This window comes from Bos indicus, chromosome 13 (genome assembly GCF_029378745.1).
Source record: "Bos indicus isolate NIAB-ARS_2022 breed Sahiwal x Tharparkar chromosome 13, NIAB-ARS_B.indTharparkar_mat_pri_1.0, whole genome shotgun sequence".
In the NCBI taxonomy this organism is placed as follows: Eukaryota; Metazoa; Chordata; class Mammalia; order Artiodactyla; family Bovidae; genus Bos; species Bos indicus.
The window spans coordinates 53,624,813-53,650,471 of NC_091772.1; the positions used below are offsets into that span (position 1 = coordinate 53,624,813).

The 25,659-nt window shown below is 42.7% G+C and overlaps 1 protein-coding gene across 4 annotated transcripts; it reads left to right on the plus strand.

Moving 5' to 3' along the window:
- Nucleotides 1-9,226: 9,226 nt before the first annotated feature.
- Nucleotides 9,227-25,306, plus strand: GINS1 (GINS complex subunit 1). Of its 4 annotated transcripts, none has more exons than XM_070801229.1 (8): nt 9,227-9,436; nt 13,612-13,676; nt 16,062-16,160; nt 16,717-16,807; nt 18,469-18,525; nt 19,207-19,323; nt 21,498-21,572; nt 23,220-25,306. In XM_070801229.1, exons 1-8 carry the CDS (start codon nt 9,362-9,364, stop codon nt 23,286-23,288), a joined length of 648 nt encoding a protein of 215 aa, XP_070657330.1. In that variant the 5' UTR covers nt 9,227-9,361; the 3' UTR covers nt 23,289-25,306. The 4 variants fall into 4 exon arrangements, with proteins under 4 accessions (XP_070657330.1, XP_019827553.1, XP_070657331.1 ...); XM_070801230.1 differs by lacking the exon at nt 9,227-9,436 and adding an exon at nt 9,986-10,216; XM_070801231.1 differs by lacking the exon at nt 9,227-9,436 and adding an exon at nt 10,247-10,488.
- The last annotated feature ends 353 nt before the right edge of the window (nt 25,307-25,659 follow it).

Below are 25,659 nucleotides of genomic sequence, written 5' to 3' on the forward strand. Positions count from 1 at the left end.
CTCAGGTGAGGAGGGAACCAAGCTTCCCCTACTCCTGAACATCCTAAAGAATTCCTTTTAACTACTCCTGTTTCTCAGGGTGGGTAAGGACCAAGCTTTCCAGACTCCTGCAAATTCCCTTAACCCTTCAGATTCTTCTGATGGGACAAAGACCTCCCTTTCCATCAGAGGGACAATCCAAGATTTTTATCAGCTGATCTGCGCCTGATATCAGAGTCAATTTGAGCACTATTTGGTCTATATTTTAGCTATAGAACTATGACTACAGAAAGGAAAGATGACTTTTTGACACAGGAATACCATGATATTCTTTAGACTCAGAAGAAAACTGGTTAAAATGAAACTTTTTATTGGAAACTGCAAAACTGTTTCTTTTTGCATATGCAATTAAAAACAACTAGCTTGTTAAAAAGCCTGCCTAGGGAAAAGTTCATAGAAGGCAATGGTACCCCACTCCAGTACTCTTGCCTGGAAACTCGCATGGACGGAGGAGCCTAGTAGGCTGCAGCCCATGGGGTCGCTAAGAGTCAGACACGACTGAGCGACTTCACTTTCACTTTTCACTTTTATGCATTGGAGAAGGAAATGGCAACCCATTCCAGTGTTCTTGCCTGGAGAATCCCAGGGACAGGGGAGCCTGGTGGGCTGCTGTCTATGGGGTCGCAAAAGTCAGACACAACTGAAGCGACCTAGCAGCAGCAGCAGCAGCAAAGAAAAGTAAGTGCTTATCAGACAATTGTAAATACAAGAAAAATTAACCTAAATGAATTTCAGATTCACGTGAATGATTCAATATTAAATATCTAGTATTAATATTTGTTTGCTAATCTAATATAGACATGTCTATAAAGCCTCTTGATGAAAGTGAAAGAGGGGAGTGAAAAAGTTGGCTTAAAGCTCAACATTCAGAAAACTAAGATCATGGCATCTGGTCCCATCACTTCATGGCAAATAGATGGGGAAACAGTGGAAACAGTGGCTGACTTTATTTTTCTGGGCTCCAAAATGATTGCAGATGGTGATTGCAGCCATGAAATTAAAAGACGCTTACTCCTTGAAAGGAAAGTTATGACCAACATATTAAAAAGCAGAGATATTACTTTGCCAACAAAGGTCTGTCTAGTCAAGGCTATGGTTTTTCCAGTGGTCATGTATGGATGTGAGAGTTGGACTGTGAAGAAAGCTGAGCACCGAAGAATTGATGCTTTTGAACCGTGGTGTTGGAGAAGACTCTTGAGAGTCCCTTGGACTGCAAGGAGATCCAACCAGTCCATCCTAAAGGAGACCAGTCCTGGATGTTCATTGGAAGGACTCATGCTGAGGCTGAAACTCCAATACTTTGGCTAACTCATGGGAAGAGTTGACTCGTTGGAAAAGACTCTGATGCTGGGAGGGACTGGGGGCAGGAGGAGAAGGGGACAACAGAGGATAAGATGGTTGGATGGCATCACTGACTCGATGCACATGAGTTTTGGTGAACTCTGGGAGTTGCTGATGGACAAGGAGGCCTGGCGTGCTGCGATTCATGGGGTCTCAAAGAATCAGACACGACTGAGCGACTGAACTGAACTGAGGTTTATTATAAGTTAAATATTGTTATATTGTTATATCTGTTACAAATTTGTCAGCAAGGAGAGTACCTCGAGTGAAGAAACTTCCAAAAAAAAAAAAAATGTAAATGAGATGTGAGCTTTTAGATAAACTCTGTTAAGAATAATTATACTTTAGAAATGTCTGTCTAAAACAGTCTCTGAAGAACTGGGGTAACTTGAGTTTCTAGGGTTGTACTAAACTAAGTAATAAAAGTTTATTAAATAGCTAGGTCATTTCCAAATGAAATAAGATTTTGAAACATTAATTACTGAACACTAACTTCCTCTAACAGAGAAACTAAAGGGATTGTGGACTACTAATAAATATGTCTGGTGCCATCCTGAGATGTTCTTTATAAGAAAACAAATGCTTTTAGAAATTAAAGCTGGTATCGATGTTCACCAATCTACAGAATGCCAATATAAAGGACAGTTCATGATTGCTTAAGGAAAATAAGATGTATGTTTTTAGTAAAAAAGGTATGGACATGAAATTGCAGTTTATTAAGAAAAAAGAGAGTAAGTCTGACTTACAGGTGGCTATTTCTAAATAAACAAAGTGACTTTAAAGAAAAGAGAGAGAGTTTAATGGAAAGCGGACCCCAAGAAAAGACTTTTGTACATAATACAAGTTTTCTTGACATGTTGAACTGCCTTTGATAATGGATTTTAAGTTTTTTTATCTCTGAAATGATCTGTTCTATGTTTATCATTGAAACCTTTTGTTAATTTTGGCTAAGCAAGTAACTGTTGTTTCACAATGATCTATATGATCCTATCTGACTGTTATGGACCCTACTGGTATTTTTGGCAAAACTTCCTAAAATTAAATTCTAATGCAGTTCTTTTGACTTTTAGCTTTTTGACTTTGAGATGCTTCATAGGGACCCTGAGACATCCCAAAGAGAGATACTAAAATGCAAAACTTTCTAAAATTAAATTCTAATGCAGTTCTTTTGACTTTTAGCTTTTTGACTTTGGGATGCTTCACAGGGACCCTGAGACATCCCAAAGAGAGGTATTAAAATGCATGGGTTCATTTGACATGCTAAATTACATGGGACTTATTGTTGGAGAAGTGATACATCTTGTCAGGTTACTGTATGGTTGATGTTACTAATATAGATATCCTAAAATTATGTGGAATTCATAAAGATCTGATATGTCCTGATAAAATATTGTCAATTATAATTCTAGTTATCATATTAAAGCGTTACATGTCACAGCAATGACCAGGTTGCTTTGTCAACTGCAATGCAAAAGATTTTAAACATGCCTTCTATGGTTTCACTCTGATGCCTTTGGAAGAATACTGCTAGTTCTTCAAGATTTATGGAAAAGACTTTTCTAAGATTAACCAGATAAACAAATTTTGTTATTAACAGTAAACTGGTGCCAGACTGGAATTTGGTTTTCTGTCTCTATTAAGACAACAAAGGTTTCTTAGAATGCAGCTCTTGATGACAGATTGTGAATTTCTTTGCCTTTAAGTGAGATTTGTTTTTAAAATTTTTTGTTACTTTGGCAAAGTAAATAAGTATTATTTCACAATGATCTATGAAGATTACGGTACCTGTAGAGAAAGGTCATCGTGCTTCTACAAAATTAACCCCTCACTGTCAAACTATTGCTATCCTGATGTCCTTGAAATATGACAATAGTCTACTCCTAAATTGGGGAAATTAAACTGGGTAAGCAGTAGCTGTAAATCAAACAGTCAGGGCTATGGGAAGTCCAAGATGGCTGCTTGACTTTTCCTGGCTTCCTGATGAAAGACATTTTTATTTGATGGGATAAAGCCTTCCCTGGCTGCAGGGTAAATGCTCTCATAAAGAAAAATGTTTACATTTCACTGAACTTTGCTTTCTAGTTTTGTTATTCACTTCCTTGTTGTTATGTTGTATTGTTAAGATTTTCATCAAGTTTTTAAAAGGACACTCTAACCTTGTTTCTAAAGTTTATATCTGTAGTCAATCTCTGAAAGGTCAAATGCTCCATGATGTACAACCAGGAAATTCACACCTGGCTATAATCATTTAACTAAGTCAGATGGCCTGGGGTATACCTAATGGAAATTCTTGACTTAAATTCTAGCTTGTGACCTAACTAATAACTGCTAGCTATATTAATTTCTATGTTGCCTATATCAGAAAATTGTTGTCTCTTACATTAACAAGTATGTGACTGAGCCACTGATAAACTGATGATAATACATATTGCCATATAAGATCAATGATTGTAATAATGTAACTCTAGATATGGGAAGAAGCAACAAGAAGGAATATTTTCCTGGACCAAGAGGCTATTAAGACAGGTATGGGCCAGAGACTTTTGCTATTCACAGGGCCTAGTTCAATAACAGCATGCTGAGTGCCTATCAATGGAATCTTTGCTAGACCTGGAAATGAGCCTTTCCAGCCCCATGGGACACAATGGCCATGAAATGCCCCCAAAGCATAGTCAAATCTGTGGCTATGAAAGGGCCCTGTCGACTGAAAACTGGCACTCGCAGACTGCTTGTGCAAAAATTAAATCATGGCCACTACAACTGCTGAACTTCAACACCCCTTGAAAAGAATTCAGGGTGGCTCTCAGAAATGAGGCACTCAATCTGTGCTCTGGGAAAAATGGACAAAACAGGCCTTCATATAGTCAGATGTTTTCAGGTAAAGATGTGTTCTTTTTTTATGAGTCCAAATTCTTGCATCTTCTCATACCTACAGAAGCACCAACATCATGTGCCAATGTCTGGTTCCGATTCTCCTGTCTAGCCTTTCTCCTAGGCACACCGACAGCTCTTCTTTACTTGTATGTATCTTTAGCCCTCTTGTTGGATGAGATGGCTGGATGGCATCACCAACTCGATGAACTCCAGGAGTTGGTGATGGACAGGGAGGCCTGGCATGCTGCAATTCATGGGGTCACAAAGAGTCGGACACAACAGAGCGACTTCATTTTCACTTTTCACTTTCCTGCATTGGAGAAGGAAACGGCAACCCACTCCAGTGTTCTTGCCTGGAGAATCCCAGGGACGGGGGAGCCTGGTAGGCTGCCATCTACGGGGTCACACAGAGTCGGACACGACTGAAGTGACTTAGCAGCAACAGCAGCAGCCCTCTTGTTAAGTTTGTTTCTTTGAGAATGCAGCAAATGGATCTCTGAATGGTAACACAAAAATATCACCTGGTCAACAGCCAAGTGTTCACCTGCCCTCCTGTTGGCCAACAGAAGCATAAAATCATACACTCTTGCAAAGGTAAATTATCTAGACTTTGATAACTGGACCCTTGTACTGACAGAATGTGGCAAGACTACAGGACTGCTGTATGGACCAACTTCTCAACTTTGAGAACTCTGTTTATTGGAACACTCCATCAATTACTGTGAATGGACTGTTTCCACTAAAACCTACAATATGTTCTACATTGTTACTTATAGAGTTAATAAGACTGCTTGTGTTATTTTGCCTTGTTCCAGTGGTCTTCAGCCTAAACAATCCTGGGGTGGACTGTTGGGGAACTGTACAAAAATAGTCTTGTTTAGACTTCACAGACAAAGCAGAACAGCCTCTGACCTTGCTTCTAACCTGCCTGGACACTGCCCTGACTGGGAGTGACTGGGAGTGACTGCCTGCTGTGAGTGCAAGACTTTGCAGCACCATAGATAAAATGGGGGAGAAATCTTGAGATTGTTGAGCCCCTGGAGGGGCCTGGCCAACCAAGCCCCAGGCTTAGTCACATTCCAAGTTTTACAAGACAAAAACAAACAGCATTAACGGGAAGCCAGGCTTGCAGTCTGGTCACAGATTGATGATGGTATCAGTCTGCCTTCATCTGGTGGCTCAGACGGTAAAGCGTCTGTCTACAATGCGGGAGACCCGGGTTCGATCCCTGGGAAGATCCCCTGGAGAAGGAAATGGCAATCCACTCCAGTACTATTGCCTGGAAAAGCCCATGGACAGAGATGCCTGGTAGGCTACAGTCCATCGGACACGACTGAGCAACAGGGCTATAGGGCTGGGATTTTAAACAGGAACCCCAAATAGCAATCTTTGAAGTCCCACCCACATAGCGGACTGCCTGGGACCCTTTCCCAATTGGGACTCCAGATGTGCTGTGTCATGAATGGACTTCCCAGCGCTGATTAAGTCTGGGTGTTGGTCCAAAACCCAATTTGGTGATGTATTCTCTGCTCTATTTCTCTTTTCTTTTAATGTTAGTATGTTGAAAGTAAGCTAGATAATTCTCTAATAAATATATTATTTATTTGTATATAACGAGTGGCTTGTTTTGTTAACAAACCTGAGACGAAGGTGAAAACTTTCAGCAAAAGGGCAAGTAACAGACCTAACGAGTGAAGTGTACTGTTTCCACTGCTTGTTTTCATCAGGTGAGCCCTTAGTGGGTTAAAGCGAGAACAGGCAGTTTGCAAATTCAGCAGGAGCAGCAGTGACTTCCTGAAGTCTGAAGTTTGCTGAGAACTCATGCTGCAGAAGGCAGCTTGGTAGGTTAGAGGGTTCTGGAGTTGAAGACTAGTCAGAGCCAAACATGGTAGCTGGCATAGCAGAGAATTTGGGCTGAACAACAAACTTTAGAGGATCCTGTGACTGGGTGAAGAATAAGACACAAGAGTACTGACTGCTGGAGGAAAGAGAAGGTATTCAGAGCTCAGCCTGGAGAGAAGTCTGCCTGAAACATAAGATTTCATCCTTGACTTTGCTAGGTAGTGTTTTCATCAGTTAGTTGGACGTAGAAATCAGTATCGTGTTGTTGAGGTTTGTGGAGCACACCGAACAGTAGGAACACTTTGCAGTGACTGTGTTTGAGGATGAACGAGGAACTGATGTGCAAGAGGTCTGCAGTAAATGTAAGGGAATTGGAAAGTCCTGAACTCAGGTTCCCAAGTCATTCATTTGTTCATGCAACAGATATGCACTCAACAGTTATGAGCTGATAAATGGCTCTGGTGTTTCGACTGTAAGCAGAATCAAGAGGTTTGCCCCTGTGGCCCTCACAGTGTCACGCAGAAGGCAGATGTTAAATGCAGGTAAACCAGGTCGGACTACCTGCCATGAAGGAAAACACCACATTCAGAGAAAGAATCATGTCTTAAAAATATTAGTAGATTGAGGAATGAGGGAAATTCTCTCCAAGGAAGAGGCATTTCAGCTGGAGCCTGAAGAAGCAGGTTTTAGCGAGGAAATAATTGTGGGCAGAGAGCATTCTAGTTGGAGGAAACAGCATGTGCAAAGGCCATGAGTCATGAAAGAGGGTGGGATGCTCAGGGACGTGATCATTACCGAAGGCCAGTGTGGCTGAAACTTAGCAGGCAAAGGGTGACACCAGGTGAGATTTTTAAGCATGTGGGGCAGGTGGTGGCATGTCTGTGTTCTAACGATCACCCTGCCCGCTATGAATGCAGCACCCTGAAAGCATCCCCATGTGGGGCTGGCCTACTGCGTGCTGTGACATATGTGTCATCTGCAGTCATAAATACTCCTTCATTCAACAAATGCGTTCTGAGCTTATCCTGTGTGTTAGGTGCTGGGTAACAAGCAATAAACACAGTCCTTTCCCTGATGGCCTTCAGGCAAGTGTGGAAGCCAAGTATAGATACACAATCACAGAAATGTCATAAAATGACACATTGTGATAATATTGCAAAGGGAAAGTCCACAGTGCTGTGCGGGAGCAGGGGTCGTCCTGTTGACCTGGGGAAAGACCGCTCTGTGAGGTCCCCTTGAGGCTGCAATGCGAAGGATGCCTTGGAGGTGGCAAGGTGAAGAACGGTACAGGGATGTCCCAAGCAGAGGGGCCAGCAAGTGCAAAGGCTCTGGGACAGGCAGGACTGTTAAAGGTTGGAACAGAAGAAGATGGGACAGGTAGGAGGTGGGGCTGAGAAGAAGGGGAGACAGGTAGGACCATGAGGAAGGTGGAAGCAGAGGAGAAGGTAGGAACAGAAGAAGGAGGACAGATAGGCTGTGGGACCAGGCAGAAGGGGGGGTCACCTTAAGCACAGGGAGGAGTGGCCTGAGGAACCTGGAGAAGTAAGTAAGTTCCATGTAGTCCCTGCCTAGAAAGTCATGTTGAGGTTTTAGACTCTGATCTTTCTGCTTGGGAAGCAGTTAAGGGTTCTAACCAGGAGTGGCTGTACCCAAATGATGTGGTGAAAAAAGAGATTACTCCATTGGCAGTGGAGTGGAATGGAATGCCTGGGCCAAAACTAAAGAGAGAAAAATGGGTAGGAGGCTGTTGCCTATTGCCTCGGTCTTAAGGGGTGAAGACAAAGATGGAGAGAAGGATACCATTTTGTGTAACATTTTGGATGGAACATTGACAGACTTTTGGTAGTAGACTGGCTGTGGGCGATAAGGGGTGACTTCAAGGCTCTGCATGAGAAGCTGGAGAGGTGGCAGTCCCTAAAATGGGACAGGAGGTGGCAGGAGGAGTAGATTTGCTGGGAAACCAACACGCTCCCCAAGAGCGCAATTCAGATGCTGAGGCAGGGACACAGGGCGAGCATGCCAGGTTCTCACGGATCCTCTGTAAGGCAGGTGGGTGGTCCACTATAGAATTATGTATTTAATAAAAACACTTAAATTATCCATTACTGTAGAGCTGGGCAAGAAATGTCACTGCACCTAAAGATAAGATTCAGAGGCCCTGTGAGCCATTTCCTGGCTCACCTCTCAGATCACGCATCTACTATGTCTATATTTGCCAAAAAGGAACAAATTTTCTAGGGTTAGATAGAATGAACCCAAGTAACATTGCTTTAAAAAAAAGTCACAGTGGTCCAGAGGTTAGGACTCCGCACTTCCACTGCAGGGGCAGAGGTGAGAAACTAAGCTGCCATTAAGCCTTGCAGCGGAGCCAAATAATATGAATTATTTCCATAGTAGTAATTCCCACCTTTGATTCTATGTGGATATGCAAATTTCCATAATCACGCAGGTGAGAATATGGCTATGTGTATTCATATTAATCCAGGGCAATAATCCCCTCTCCCACCTTGTGAGTTAATTTACACGTATTTAAATGACAGGTTTAGTATCAAAGGTGATGCTGTAGAGTGGAAGACTGAAATACAGGGTCTGTCCCTTTATGAACTGTGTGACCCTGGGCAAGTTATCTAACTTCCATTTCCTACTCAGCGCCAAGAATCTTCACCACCACGTTAGGGCTAACCATGAGAATTACATGAAGAATGTCACAGTCTAGGCCTAGCACACAAGAGCTACCGAATAAAAGTTGTTTTCCCTTTGTTAAAACACAAAAAACTCACACTGCAAAACCGAACAGAACGCAACGCTGGGTCCCAACATCAATGCCCACCTTTTCCGGGCCTGCCTTTTAGACTTCAAGGTACGCACACTGTCAACCAAAATGAGAATGACTGAATCCAACGGACGATCGAGCGTGCGCCCATCCCGAGTTGGGCTGCGTGAGAGCTGTTCTGCCGCTCAGCCTGAGCTTGGACCGAGGCCTGGACAGCTGGGTGGGGCTGAAGCCGGACTGAGGCCCGCAACCGCCCCAGGGAGACGCTCTGCCGCACTGCGGCTGCACCGCGGAGGCAAATGTCCCCTGGCGGCCACCGTAGCCCGGAGGCCGGCCGTGTTCTCCTATTAGTCGCCATTTTGGCGCCAAAACGGGGCGGAGGCGGGGTCGGCACTGCGCGCGCCTAAGAACAATAGGAGCCGAAGCAGTAGGAAATAGTGAGGTGGCACTTTGGCTGAGAGCCTGTGGTCCAAAGGGCCCGGTGGCTGGGCCATGTTCTGCGAGAAGGCCATGGAGCTGGTCCGGGAGCTGCACCGCGCGGCCGAGGGAAGGCTGCCTGCTTTCAACGTGAGGGCGGGGTCCTCCCCAGGGCTCTTCTCGGGCTGCACAACCCGGAGCGGGATGGCGGGTGTGCCTGTGGTTCCCCTCCATGGTTGTGGGAAGGTCGTGGGCAGGTCGGTTTTGGTGGCTTCCCGCGAGCGCAGGGGTTGCCGCCACTCTCCTCGCGCCCCCGACCCCCGCCCTGGTCTCCCGCCGCCGCCGCCGGCGTCCTCGTAGCTGCGGTGCGCGCGGGCTGGGCGGTGGGCGTCTCGCCCCGGTGAGGCGCAGAGAGATCGGGAAACGGGGTGCTAGAGTTCAGCTGTGAGTTACACCGGGAAGGTGTGGACCGGCGTAGCCCGGGCGTTAGGGCCGCGCCCTGAGGGCTGCAGTGAGTGTAGCCCCACCGGGGAGCCGGCCGTGCAAATCCCCTCCCCTCCCCGCCGGGGAAGGGCGGGCAGCAAGGGGCCTCCGGGGCCGGGAGGTTTGCTCGTCACTACAAGGCATTTCAGAGGAGCGACGGGATTACTCTGTTTTGATAGCTGTCGCAGCACTTTGGGGAAGGGGCCGGATAGAAGAAAGACTGGTTCTGAGTGGGTTATAAATAGACCACAGAAGAGAATGGATGTGGTCCACAGCCCGGTCGGGGGGCCCTGAACACCGTGTCCTAAGACGACAGGACTGGTAGGTACGAGGACAGGGGTGGAGGTGAGAGGAGTAGCCGGGGAGTGGAGAGACCGTCGCCTCTGGAGGCTTCACTCAGGTAGCAGAGTAAACATCTGGCGGTCAGCAGAAGAGCTTCTGGGTAAGGTGAGTTTTGAACAATCAAGAGCAGTTAGTCTGACCTTGGGTTATTTAACAAATGGGGAAACTGAGCTGCTGGAATTAAGGATCAAGTTAAAGGGCTTGTCTGAACTTGGGGCGTGTTGGAAGTGGAGCCTCAACTTGAACAGTTTTCTTGAACAGATTTCCAGTCTGTTATTCTTGCAACTTCAGGCAGTTACCTTATCTAAAAAGGAGACCACAGCGGGAGGTTCACTGGAGACACAGAACGCAGAGGGGTTGTTGCTGTTGTTCAGTCCGTAAGTCATGCCCCAGTATTTGTGACCCCATGGACTGCAGCAGGCCAGGCTTCCCTGTCCTTCACTGTCTCCCTGACTTTGCTCAAATTCATGTCCATTGGGTCAGTTATGTCATCCAACCATTTCACCCTCTGTAGCCCCCTTCTCTTTCGTCCTACCCTCAATCTTTCCCAGCATCAGGGTCTTTTCCAATGAATCAGCTCTTTACATCAGGTGGCCAAAGTATTGGAGCTTCAGCATCGGCATTATTCCTTCCAAGGAATATTCAGGGTTGATTTCCTTTAGGATTGACTGGTTTGATTTCCTTGCTGCCCAAGGGACTCTCAAGAGTCTTCTCTAGCACCAAAATTGAAAAGCATCAGTTCTTGGGTGCTCAGCCTCCTTTATGGTCCAACTCTCATATCCGTACATGACTACTGGAAAAACCGTAGCTTTGACTATAGGGCCCTTTGTCTGCAAAGTGGTGCCTCTGCTTTTTAAAACGCTCTATAGGCTTGTCATAGCTTTTCTTCCAAGGAGCAAGGGTCTTTTAATTTCATGGCTGCAGTCACCATCTGCAGTGACTTAGGAGCCCAAGAAGATAAATTCTGCCCCTGATTCCATTTTTTCCCCATCTGTTTGCCATGAAGTGATGAGACCGGGTACCATGATCTTAGTTTTATGAATGCTGAGTTTTAAGCCAGATGTTTGAGAGGGGTGTGGGAAGACATAGGAAGGAACCAGCCCAAAGGCGCAGAGACTTCCCACAGGTGCTGGCTTTTCAGACTGATAGTCCAGCTGTCTTTTTCGCTCAGATTTTAAGTGTTGGTTTCTTAGAAGTGTAAAATCCTGGCTTTTCTGGGTCTTAGACTGCACCTTTTCTTGCAGTCGTGCCTGCCTTTGGGGACTGGCCACTGGGACAGCTTAGCTGGGTTAGACTAAGAATTGATCTTGATCTGATTGACCTCTAACACCCTTGACCAACACATGCTTTCGAGAATCATTCCTCCCCAGCAGATGGTAGCTGGTTTAGAGCAGGGACTCTGCCTTGTTTATCCCAGAATCCCTCATGGTTAGGTGCTGTGTTTGACAAACTGGAATGATGCACTTTGGATATGCAGAACTGATAATCATTTGAGACTTTAGGAAAATTATCTTGAGTTCCCAGGGGCTTACAGCTGGAGGTGGGAGCACAAAATGATGCCACTCCCAGTGTAAATTTTAAAAATCTAAGTCTTAAAAAAAGAAATAAAATTTTAAATCTAAGAACTTGGTTATATCTTTACAAGTTTATTTCATGCTTGTCTTTTGTATACCTGCCGATCTCCTAATTGTGCAAGAGTTTCAGCTGTTCCTTAAATAATATTTGTGATAAAAGGAATATTTAACTGAATTCTAGTAAATCAGACTTTTCCATGATATCTTTTTAACCAGTTGATGAAAGAAAAAGTAGAAGTCATGCTTTCATTTTTCATTAGAAATGATTTCTTACATTCAAGCAGGGTTAAGTAGTGTAATTTTGTAATTATACCAGTAGTGCTAAAACATTTTTGCTAATGCATATATTTTGGCTCTGAAAGTAGATGGGTTGCTTATCGCTGTTTTGTATGGAGGTTTTGTGTGTGTGTGTGTTTTTGGTTGTCATTGTTATAGAATTATTGGGTTTTGTGTGTGTGTGTAAAAATTTTAATTGAAATGTAGTTTATTTACAGTGTTTCAGGTGTCGGGGTTGCTTTTTGACAGATATTGTATAACATTTATGAATTTTATAATTCTAATGTTTTTATCCTTCCAAGGGAAGTTTTTTAGAAATTTGCCCAAATAGATAGCAGAAAAACTCCTTTGACCTTTCTGTTTTCTGTCCTAGCAGTGTGTAGGTTTTTGGGGGGTTTTTTGGGTAATAACCTTTTAAGATTCTTTTCCAATAAATAATAAGTTATTTACATGCTTTTGTCATGTATTATTACTTCTGTAGACTATTGGTTTTTTGTCATTAGTTTTCCTGAGGTATAATTTATATACAATACAGTACACATTTTAATAGACCTTTGAGTTTTGACAAATGTATACAATCCTTGTAACCAGCAACCCAACCAAGATTTCTGCTATCCCAAGGATTCCCTTTTCTCTTTTGTGGCACTAGCTACCGCCCATCTGCAGCCCTAGGCAACCAAGGATTTTCCTTCCCCTACAGATTATATTTGTCTCTTTCATTGTATTTCTGGAGTCAGCATGCCAGGAATTGCAAACTTTTCTGTACCGGGCCAGTTAGAAGCATACAGTATGTACTCCTTTCTGTCTGACTTCTCAGCCCAGTCTGTTGACTGTGTATTTTGTTGGCAATTCATTCCTTTTTTTTTTTTTTTTTAATTGTGGTAAACGATACATAACTTAAACTTTGCCATTTCTAACCATTTTTCTGTGTACATTTCAGTGGCATTAATTATGTTATTAATTATGTTTCCAAAGCTATCACCCCTATTTCCAAAGCTTTTTCATAACCCCAAATAAACTCTATAGCCTTTAAGCAGTAACTCCCCACTCCTTCCCCCTCAGCCTGGTAACCTCTAATCTACTTTGTTTCTATGAGTTTGCCTATTCTAGACATTTCAGATAAGTGGAATCATACAGTATTTGTGCTTTTCTGTCTGGCTTATTTCACTAAGCAGTGTTTTCGAAGTTCATGTTGTCGTGTGTATCAGCACTTCTTTTTTTGACTAATATTCCATTGAATGGACATACCGTTTTGGCTTATCTGTTCATCAGTTGGACATTTGGATTGTTTCCACTTTTTGGCTGTTATGAATAATGCTGCTCTGCATATTTGTGCATAAGTTTTTGTATGAACTTAGGTTTGCAGTTTTCTTGAGTGTATACCTAGAAGAGGAATTGCAGGATAATGTGGTAATTCTAAATTTAACTTTTTGTGGACCCACACGGCTGTTTTCTATAGGGCTGTACCATTTTGCATTCCAACCTGCATTGTAGAAGGGTTCCAGTTTCTCCCCATCCTCTCCAACACTTGTTATTATAGCCATCTTAGTAGGTGTGGAAGGACTATTGGTTTTTCATAAGGTACATAAGCATAAAGTATTGCTACAAACTTGGTGGGGGAATTAATGAGTGTAATTTTATATATTCCAGGAAGATGGACTGAGGCAAGTTCTGGAGGAGATGAAAGCTTTATACGAGCAAAACCAATCTGATGTGTAAGTTGGTAAGCTTGATATTTTAAAAGAATTTAAGAAATACAATGTTGAAGTCAGATCATCTTAATATTCATATCTAAAAAGATATGATTTGGTTTTTTTAATTCTCTGTGACCCTGATCATACCCTAGCTATACAGAAGTAGGATTTGTGTTAATGATTGTTATGTCTGTAGGGACCAAATAGAGCTTGGCACATGGTAGGTGTTTGATAAATAGTTACTGTTTGACTGGTGTGACTTGAAAGGATTTAGGGTGGATCCAAAAGAGATGAGACAGGAGCAAGTAACAGACCTAACAAGTGAAGTGTGTTGTTTCCATCAGGTGAGGCCTTACTGGTTTAAAGGTAGAACAGGCAGTTTGCAAATTTAGCAGGAGCAGCAGTGACTTCCAAAAGCTTGAGTGAAATTCCCTTGGAATTCGTGCTGCAGAACGTTACAGCTTGGTAGGTTAAAGGGTTCTGGAGTTGCAGACTATTTAGAGCCAACCATGGTAGTTGGCACAGTGGAGAATCTGGGCTGAACAACAGACTTCAGAGGATCCTGTGACTGGGTGAAGAATAAGACGCAAGAGTACTGACTGCTGGAGGAAAAATGAGTTATTGAGAGCTCAACCTGGAAAGAAGTCTGTCTGCAACATGAGATTTCATCCTTGGCCTTGTTAGGTAGTGTTTTCATCAGTTAGTTAGACATAGAAATCAGTAGCATGTTGTTAAGGTTTGTGGATTACACAGAAGAGTAGAAACACTTTGCAGTGACTGTGTTTAATGGTAGATACCGATGAATGAGGAACTGGTGTGCAAGAGGTCTGCAGTAAATGTAAGGGAAATGGAAAGTCCTGAACTCAGGTTCCCAAGTCATTCATTTGTTCATGCAACAGATATGCACTCAACAGTTATGAGCTAAAACAGCAGAAATCAAGAGGGTAAAACCAAAATTTTCTCCCTCTGGGTGAAGGACCCTAAAGTGCAAACATAGTTGAAGATCAAGAACTATTTCTTGGATGGGTGGAGGAGCATTTGACTTTAGAGTCCTTATCTCACTTTATGAGAATGAGGATTTGGAAGGATTTGATACCATAGGAAGAGGTAAACCAGGTGGGACTACCAGCTGTGAAGAGAGTAATGCACTGAAAATATTAGTAGATTGAGAAATCCTGGAAATTGTCTCCAAGGAAGAGACACTTCAGCTGGAGCCTGAATAAGTAGGTTTTAGTGAGGAAGTAATTGTGGGCACAGAGCATTTCTAGTTGGAAGAAATAGCATGTACAAAGGCCCTGAGTCATGAAAGAGGGTGGGATGCTCAGGGACCTGATCATTACCAAAGGCCAGTGTGGCTGAAACTTAGTGAGCAGGCAAAGGCAACACCAGGTGAGATTTTTAAGCATGTGGGGGAGGTGGTGGCATGTTTGTGTTCTAACAATCACCCTGGCTGCCATGTGGACAGTGGATGGTGGGACTGAGAGGGAATATGGTGGTCATGTAGGTGATAAAAAGGGTGAGCCAGACTAGGGAAAAAGAGAACAGTTTACAGACCTATTTAGGAGGTAACTGAACAGGCCTTGGTCCAGTAAGGGAATGACTTTCCTATATTCATACCATTGGGAAATTCATGATCCCCCAAAATTCTGTGCCCTATCCTCCTAGTTTGGTTCTGGGCAGGACAGTCACTATTACCAGTTTCTGGTTAAAATTCTTTGTCAGAAGAAATCTATTCCTATTTAATTGCTCACATGGAAATGTGAATTTTTTAAGGAAGTTCTTGTGTATTTAATCAAATACTTTGATGTTAAGTTGGGTGTATTTTATTTGTGCTATTTCATTATAATCAAGAGCACACTATAAGCAACATGGAGAATAAATCTAACGTAGGATGAGAACATGATGTGAGGCCATAACCTTATGCCCCATGATACTTGATCTCCTGTCCCAGCATGCAAAAGGGATTCTAAAAAGTGAGCCAAAAAGTTGTCTTTTGGAGACAATGGAAATTAATCCGTGTGCAAAACACAATGTGCCACATGGCTAAACAAAACAATGGGAGTATGATCCTAGGCAAATTAGTTAGGTATTTTTAAATTTTTTTTTTTTTTTAAAGAATTTAAGTTTGTCCACACAGCTTGCAGGATCTTAGTTGCCTGACCAGGAACTGAACCTGTGCCCTCGGCAGTCAAAGTGCAGTGTCTTAACCACTGGACCACCAGGGAATTCCCTGGCTCTTTTCTATTTTATTCTGTTAGCAAAAGCTCCAATGTGGAGGCAGGTACTATTTAGGTAGGTTAACTACTGACATAAATGGCTAAAAACAAGTATGGAGTTAGTTGTTAGCTGACTTTGAAAATTTAACCTGTACTCAGTAGACATTCTTCTCCTTAAATGTTTTACCAGGAATGAAGCAAAGTCAAGTGGACGAGGTGATCTGATACCAACCATCAAGTTTCGACACTGTTCTTTGCTAAGAAATCAGCGCTGCACCGTAGCCTACCTGTGAGCGTCTCTGTGTTTGCGGGGGTGGCAGGGAGCAATGGAGGGTTCCCATCCAAGAGGGTATCAGAAATTCTTAGAGGTGTCTCTCTTTTATGAACATTCTGAATTTTCTCTTTCCACTTAAATGTTTTTTATTATGGAAAATTACAGTATTCTTAAAACTAGGGAATAATATTACAACCCCCCATGGAGCCATCATATAGGTCACAGTTCTTAACATTTTGCCATAATTGCTTCATCTTTTTTTATGTGTCTATGCTAAACATTAGACATTTTACCACTGAATAGTTTCGTATGCATCTTTGAGAAATAAGGGCCTTTGGGGCCTTTTCTCACATGACCTCTGTATAATTCTCACACCTAGAGCAGTGAACATACCTTCACAGCATCCATCCAGTCTATTCTTATTTTCCACATTGTCCCAAAGGTGTCCTCTTACAGTGGTTTGTTTGCCTCTGGAATCAAATCAAAGTCCACATGTTACCTTCTGGTGCCTGAGTCTTAAGCCTCTCCTGATCAAGACAGCTTCTGATCCAGTACCATATTAATGTTCTAGGTATGACCGGCTGCTTCGGATTAGAGCACTCAGGTGGGAATATGGCAGTGTCTTGCCAAGTGCTTTACGATTTCACATGTCTGCTGAAGAAGTAAGTTAGCGTTCTTATTCAAATTTGTAAATTCAGAAACTGGCTGAGCTTCTGGCATTGTTTGCGGTGCTTTAGTCGCTAAGTCGTGTCCGACTCTTGTGATCCCGTGGACTGTAGCCCACCAGCCTCCTCTGTCCATGAGGATTCTCTAGGCAAGAATACTGCAGTGGGTTGCCAGTTCCTTCTCCAGAGGATCTTGCCAACCCAGGAATCGAACCTGGGTCTCCTGCATTGCAGGCAGATTCTTTACCAACTGAGCTATGAGGGAAGCCCCCTGGCATTGTTTTGTAATAGTATTTATAGTATTTGTCTTTTTGTTTTAACATTTGCTTTTTAGTAGTTTTTGGTCTGTTTGAGAATGGTAGGAGTAATTCTAAATGCTGTATGGAAAACTACTATTACTTAACAAAATAAAGGGTCCCGTTATATTAGCTGCTAGTGATCCATCAGTAGGATTTAAAACTGGCATTATTATTTGGAGGTTTTTCATAAAATATGTGTGTGTACATACTTTGCTTGGGGCTTCCCAGGTGGCGCTTGTAAAGAACTTGCCTGCCAGTGCAGGAGACGTAAGTGATGTGAGTTCTATCCTTGGGTCGGGAAGATCCCCTGGAGGAGGGCTTGGCAACCCACTCCAGTATTCTTGCCTGGATAATCCCACAGATGGAGGACCTTGGCAGGCTACAGTCCATAGCGTCACAGAGAATTGGACACGACTGAAGAGACTCCGCACGCACACACGTACTTTGCTTATCTTTGTGAATGTGTGATGAATTCTTGATTTATCCAGTCACTGAGGCACAATATTTAAGGACACAGGATTGAAGGCAAGCAAACTTGTGTAGAAACCTTGGCTCTATTTCTGTGAGATCCTAGGCAGGTGACTCCATCCCTCCCTGTGCCTAAATTCCCTCATTTACAAAGTGAAGGTCATAGCATCTGCTGCAGTGACTCAGACACTAACTACCTAGTTAGACCAAACTTCATAGGTTAAGACTGCCCTTACTTCAGACGCCAGCCATGGTTTGGGGGTTCCCAGGGACACTCTCCCTTCTGACCAACTGGCTACAAATTCAGAGGTTCCCATTCTCCCCCTCAGGTTTGAGGCTTTTAGCCTCTTGATATCATTGCAGAGAGAAGAGGGGAGCTAGAAGGAGGGCTCCATCACCTGTGATTCATTGCATCATGGTTTGATCAATCAGTGCAGCCTATGTCATGACACTCCAGAGTTGTGTAAGCTTCCCTGGTTGACACAACATCGTGTGCATTGTTCCACATCAGTGTGCCCAGAGGGTGGTGTGTCCTGATCCCTCAGGGTGCTGCTGCTGCTAAGTCACCTCAGTCGTGTCCGACTCTGTGTGACCCCATAGACGGCAGCCCACTAGGCTCCTCCGTCCCTGGGATTCTCCAGGCAAGAACACTGGAGTGGGTTGCCATTTCTTTCTCCAGTGCATGAAAGTGAAAAGTGAAAGTAAAGTCGCTCAGTCGTGCCCTTGGCGACCCCATGGACTGCAGCCTACCAGGCTCCTCTGTCCATGGGATTTTCCAGGCAAGAGTACTGGAGTGGGTTGCATCAAAGCTTCACATCTGGGACTCTCCTAGACCTCACCCTGGGTGTCTCTTCCTTTGGCTGGTTCTAATTTGTATTCCTTTCACTACAGTACAACAGTGAATGTCAGGACAGTGCTTTCCTGGGTCCTGAGAGTCATTCTGGCAAAGTATTAAACCTGAGGGAGGGGTGTTCGTGTGTATGTATGCACGCACACACTTTACTAGTGAAGGTTATGAGGATGTTTTTCTGTACAGTCTTTTTGGAGTTATCTTGTTTTATCTTTCACAAAGATCTACAGTACTGGAATAGATTTTTGTGAATAATGTATGAGCCAAGTTGCATGTCTGTGGGGGGCTTTCTTTTAGTCTATTTGTCCTTGTACTGATTTGATACTGCTTGAATGTAAGTTTGTAATACTTCTTAAGTAAGTTTTCCCATTTTGTTCTTCTTTTTTCAAGTGTCTTGACTATTTTTGGCTTTTTGCATTTCCATGCAAATTTCAGACTCCTTTGTCAAGTTCGATTTTTTTAAAACAATTGGAGTTTTGATTGAGAATGACTTGGATCTATAGATCAGTTAACATTATTATAATACTGAATTGTCCAGTCCTTGAAAGTGGTGTATCATTCTGCATTTGTAGGTACCAATATGCAGAATGACCAATACCTACTGTTCTCGGTACCAGTGCCTGGTTCATAATAGGCAATCAATAATATTTGTAGTTTGAATGAATGGTCATAGTAAAAATGCATGTGGGCATGTGTGCTGTTTTTGAAAGGTTTAGTGTACAGTTTCTGCAAATTTATTTTCTTACACCTTTGTCAAATGGCCATCTTTATGTTTCCAGATGGACTGGTTCAATCGTTATAAAAAGTCCCTTGCTACCTACATGAGGTCATTGGGAGGAGACGAAGGTTTGGACATCACACAGGATATGAAACCTCCAAAAAGCCTATATATAGAAGTAAGTACACCTTTTTAAAAAATGAGTGTTTCTTTGATGCATAGAGTGTGCTGACTTTTGTCCAAGGGAGGGGGGCATATGAATATACACTAGTGTATATAGGCATACCTTGGAGACACCATAGGTCTGGTTTCTGACTCACAATAAAGCAAATATTCACTAAAACATGTCACACAAATCTTTTGGTTTCCCAGTGCATGTAAAAGTTATGCTTACACTAGTCTATTGAGTACATGTTAGCATTATATACATTTTTTTTTGCTAAAAAATCCTGCTATCTGACAATGCAGAGTTGACACAAATCTTGTTTGTGGGGGGAAAAAAATCAATATTAGAGAAGCGCAAAAAACAAATGAGAGGAAACATAAACCCAAGCCAAAACTTTTACCTGTAGGTGGTGGTGGGAACAGGACTGAACAGCTAAAAATTTTTGGCTGTACCTGTTTTAAAAGTTTGGAAAACTCAGCAGTGGCCACAGGACTGGAAAAGGTCAGTTTTCATTCCAATCCCAAAGAAAGGCAATGCCAAAGAATGCTCAAACTACCGCACAATTGCACTCATCTCACACGCTAGTAAAGTAATGCTCAAAATTCTCTAAGCCAGGCTTCAGCAATACGTGAACCGTGAACTTCCTGATGTTCAAGCTGGTTTTAGAAAAGGCAGAGGAACCAGAGATCAAATTGCCAACATCCGCTGGATCATGGAAAAAGCAGGAGAGTTCCAGAAAAACATCTATTTCTGCTTTATTGACTATGCCAAAGCCTTTGACTGTGTGGATCACAATAAACTGTGGAAAATTCTTCAAGAGATGGGAATACCAGACCACCTGACCTGCCTCGTAAGAAACCTGTGTGCAGGTCAGGAAGCAACAGTTAGAACTGGACATGGAACAACAGACTGGTTCCAAATAGGAAAAGGAGTATATCAAGGCTGTATATTGTCACCTTGCTTATTTAACTTACATGCAGAGTACATCATGAGAAACGCTGGGCTGGAAGAAGTACAAGCTGGAATCAAGACTGCCGGGAGAAATATCAATAACCTCAGATATGCAGATGACACCACCCTTATGGCAGAAAATGAAGAGTAACTAAAAAGCCTCTTGATGAAAATGAAAGAGGAGAGTGAAAAAGTTGGCTTAAAGCTCAACATTCAGAAAACGAAGATCATGGCATCTGGTCCCATCACTTCATGGCAAATAGATGGGGAAACAGTGGAAACAGTGGCTGACTTTATTTTTTGGGGCTCCAAAATCACTGCAGATGGTGACTGCAGCCATGAAATTAAAAGATGCTTACTCCTTGGAAAAAAAGTTATGACCAATCTAGATAGCATATTGAAAAGCAGAGACATTACTTTGCCAACAAAGGTCCGTCTAGTCAAGGCTATGGTTTTTCCAGTGGTCATGTATGGATGTGAGAGTTGGACTGTGAAGAAAGCTGAGCGCCGAAGAATTGATGCTTTTGAACTGTGGTGTTGGAGAAGACTCTTGAGAGTCCATTGGACTGCAAGGAGATCCAACCAGTCCATTCTGAAGGAGATCAGCCCTGGGTGTTCTTTGGAAGGAATGATGCTAAAGCTGAAACTCCAGTACTTTGGCCACCTCATGCGAAGAGTTGACTCATTGGAAAACACACTGATGCTGGGAGGGATTGGGGCAGGAGGAGAAGGGGACGACAGAAGATGAGATGGCTGGATGGCATCACAGACTCGATGGACGTGAGTTTGAGTGAACTCTGGGAGATGGTGATGGACAGGGAGGCCTGGCATGCTGCAATTTATGAGGTCGCAAAGAGTTGGACGCAACTGAGTGACTGAACTGAGCTGAACTTTAGAACCATATAAGTATCTTACATATTGTTAAAATGAAATCAAAGTGAGAAACCAACCCAAAACTCTCTTTGGCAGCTCCTTCAGTTTCCTTGCTGTCAGTGCTGACCTACACATACATTCAGAGATTTGCCAGTTTTCTTCCTCGCCATCAGTGGACATTGGAACTAGCGGACACGGGAACCACTAGTATGCCTCAGAAAGGAATGCTAAGCCTAACTACACAGAGAAGGAGCACACAGAGCCTAAGACTTCCTGTAGGTACATGTACAGTCCCCAGCTACTTGATGGTTACTTCATAATAAAAAATGTAGATATTATAAAACATCAGTTTTTCTTTTCAGGTGCGGTGTCTAAAAGACTACGGAGAATTTGAAGTTGAGGATGGTACTTCAGTGCTATTAAAAAAAAATAGCCAGGTATTTACTGTCTTAGGATACTTTAAATTTTGTAAGAGTATTGAATGATGGAAATGTTCAGTAGCTAAATAAATATCACCTTGCCATGATCATTTGTGTCATAGGCATTAAGTTTATCATAATATATTCTTTTATCCTTTTTCTAAAGACTTTAAGCAAACGTTGCATATAGTAAGAAAGGGTTAATACCGCTGACCCTTAAACATCATGTAGGGATTATGGGTGCAGTCAGACTGCCTGCTCCCCACAGGCTCTAGGTGCACGGGCTTCTGTGGTGGCAGCACGCAGGTTTGGTAGTTGTGGCGTGTGGGCTGTAGGGTTTGTGGGCAGAAGCCTTCCTCTTGATGAGACTTTGTCTCTCAGTGTCGCTCTAAAACTGGGGTAACTTAAAAGCATCAGCTACTGTAGTGGACATTAAGAGGCTTCTAACATGTCTGAGCACATCAGAAATAAGTTTTCTATAAAATCTGTGTTATAGATCACCCACATAATGTGAAATATTAATAGGGAAACATTTTCCTACCATATAGTCCTTTATTCTTGACTCTATGGGGCATGTTTCCCATTGCCCAGAAATGAGAACAAATGTCTTAGTAGACATTGGAATAACTGTTCAGTGAACAACTCCATTGGTTTTTTTTTTTTTCTTTCTTTCTTTTTTTACATTTCATAGTTGTAAGACTTAAAAAATTCAGTTAAGTTAGACATCAGTCCTTGGCCCATGGGTCTTCATGACTGGTTGGCAGGAGTTTCTTTGGTCGTGGGTCCCACGTGAGGCCTTGAGTTTGTGAAAAACTGTCAGGCACACAGTGCTGCTGAAGTAGCGTCCGCTTCCTTGAGTACTTGCCGTACTCTCTCCTTCAGTTCACCTTCTAGAGTTCTCTACGCTGCACTTTCTAACGCACTGTTTTTCATTTTTACTCAAATATCTGTGTCTGTCTAGTCTTTGAGGTTTCTTTGGTCACCTGTGAGCTTGAAAAGTCTTCCTGCCTCACTCCCTGCACCTCCCCGCTCCAGAATTTAGTAAATGTTCCCTTCTGTGTTAAGCCTTGCTGTTTGGGAGGGAATGAGACCAGGAGATGCCATTCCACCTCAGAATGAGAGCAGGGTGCTCTCTGGAGACATGGAGGATGAGCTTTAGCTGGGCACCATCTTCCTCAACACACAGCGTGTGGCCAGCATCCATGGGTTACAAAGACTTCATCCTTGAAAAATATGGGAGAAAAGTTGCACTGTTAGTAAAGGAATGACTGTTCAGACATAGATCCTCAAGAGGTTTAATGGAGAAGACACTCCTTCCGTTTGCCTTAGTGAACTGTTGCCACATCCCTTGTAGTCTGTGGCCCAGATCACCTACCTGGCTTTCCTGTGCATAAATCTAAAAATGCGAACGCTAAGGAACATACCTACTAGAATTCAGAAGTCTTTAGTTTAAATTTAAAGTATGAATTTGTTTATAAAATTCAGATTTTAGTACAGCTCTAAGTAACATCAATTTCAGTTGATGAAAATAGCAAATATAAGCTTAGCTTTTAACTACTTCGCTGGTGCAGTTTGAAATATTCAGCATGCATTGCTGCTTTTTAATGACACGACATGTAATTTAAAATAATGCTCTTCATTCCTCTTCCTCCCCCCACCCCTCAGCACTTTTTACCTCGGTGGAAGTGTGAGCAGCTGATTAGACAAGGCATTCTGGAGCACGTGCTGTCATGACCCCTGGCTGGATGGCTGTAAGACTCCCTCCTGGTGTGAGACTGCACCCAACCAAAGTCACTTCTCCACCTCCCCAAGGCCCACTGCTTTTTGGTTCTAAAATTGAGACATTATTTAACCAGGAATGCTTGGTGGAGGAGTATGGTTTCTTTTTTTTCTTTTCATTTGGATGTTAGTTTCTTTTTTATTTCATTTCTGAATATAATTCTGTTACCGTCCATGGTAAACATGTTTGTGAATCTATGTTGTATGTTTGTACTTTGAAGTATCGGTTCTCAAAAGAGAATTTGCACTCTGGCAGTACAGAGCCTCCACAGACATCCACCCTGCTGCCCACAGCTTTAGAGCGAAGTCTAAGATCAGGGTTCTAGCAGATGCTGTGCTTAAAGAGAATGCTTCCCGGCTAATATACAGCCATCTTCTCATTCTCTTCTCACAACGTGCAAGAGGTTTGATTTTGTATTGTATGGGATTCTCCCCTTTGTGTAGTAAGTTGTATCTGTAATCATAACGTTTCTACAGTTCCCAAAATACTATCGTACGTTTTAGTTTCATGAAAGTAAACATTTGTTACATGTTCATCTCTTCTGAACACTGAGGAAGAGTTTCACTTGGATGTATAGGGAGGCCTCTTGTATTGTTGCTGGAAGTGTGCATTGTGCAAGCCAGGCAGCTGAATTTCTGAAGTTTGTGTTTCCAAATCATGGGCAGGTGGAGCTGGTGGTCTCTAAAGAGCACAGTGGACTTTGCCCATTTCCAGCAGTGGTGGCTGGTCTGGCTGGTGCCTGTCTGCAGGCTTGTGTCGCAGGATGTCCATTTTGGAAAGGGAAACTGAGATTGGGGCTAGGAAAGGAATTTTGTGCAATTTCCCCCCAAGAGTCACATTGACCAGAAACTCACATGAAGAGCTGATCAACTAAGTGGAGGGCAATTTCTACTGCCCAATAAAATGACAGGCATCAGAGAAGCACCAGGTGGTCCTACCTGCTGGTCAATGGCCTTTCTCCACCAGTCCCCTCCATGACCAGCCCAGTAATCTCAGAGACATTCAAGTTTAAAATACAGATAAACCCAGTACCTGGTACTCTCTGTGCAGTGCATTTCTTAAACGGGAATATTTCTGGCTAAAATTATACTCAAGTAGTCAAGCTATGGAGAGCCTCTACCTAGGGTGTGGGTCTGCATATTTTCACAACACACATATTAATACTTAGTCAGCAGGCAGCCCTTGGCAGATTCTTTTCCAAGCTGTGTGGCTCATAGGATTTGTTTCCTGACCAGAGATTGAACCTGTGCCCTGGGCATTGAAAGCACAGACCCCCTAAAATAATTCCTTCCATAGATTCATAGCCAGATCAGATTTTCATCTGAATCTCTGCCAATAAACAGTATGGAAAATTTCCCTAGTGAATGGGATGGATGATGTTTTAACTGTGTGTCAGTGGTCACTTCCCTAGCATTCTGCTCTTCCAAGCATGTGGAACCACGTGCGGGTGAGCCCAGAGCCCATGTGAGTCAGCTGTGAGGAGGAGCCTGCGGTAAAGGCCACTGCCCTGTGGCCAGCCCAGCATCATTCCTGTATATAAACCGTATGATGTACTTTTCTGATTCATTCCCAAAATAAAATAATGTTTCTTACTTGAAGTAAATGTATACTGGTTGAAAAATCAAAATTTTGTAGGTTTTATTGATTTATGTTGATTGGTCCTATAGAGTTGTGGCTAGAATTTTAAAATACATGTTTTTTTATTTAAAGGTAATAAGTGCACAATTAAAAAGATAAAAGAAAACATACAGTGTAGAAAATGAAAGTAAGTTCCTGTTTTACCTACTAAATGCCACCATCCAGTGTGCCCACTGTTAACTGATTACAGATTTAAAGTACAATCCCATTTCAGGCGTTTTTCCAATGAAATACTTTCCAGTTTTTGTTCCTAATGTGAATGGAATCTTCTTTTCTGTTATAATTTCTAACTGGTTTTGGATGATAAATATTAAAAAGCAGTAAATTATGATGACTTGGCCACTTTCCTATATAAAGTCATTTCTTTTTCACATTGATTTTGTCATCTGGAACTTTCAGAAAAATGTTGACTACTGCTGGTAATAGCTGGCAGCTTATCCTTTTCCTGACTCAACCTGAATGACAGTCTTCTTCATCTCTCTACCCCATGCTTCTCCAGGAAAAACTCGTAAGACTTGTGGCCTCCCTCGGTGCAACCTGAAACTTCAAAATAAATTTAAAACCACAGTAAAACAATGGTAATTAACATGACTTTTTCCAAGTGCACTTTTGGAACTTGAGTGATGATCATATATGGTTTCTCACTTAACTCCCTAAAGTTACGATTACATATATATAACTGTTGCA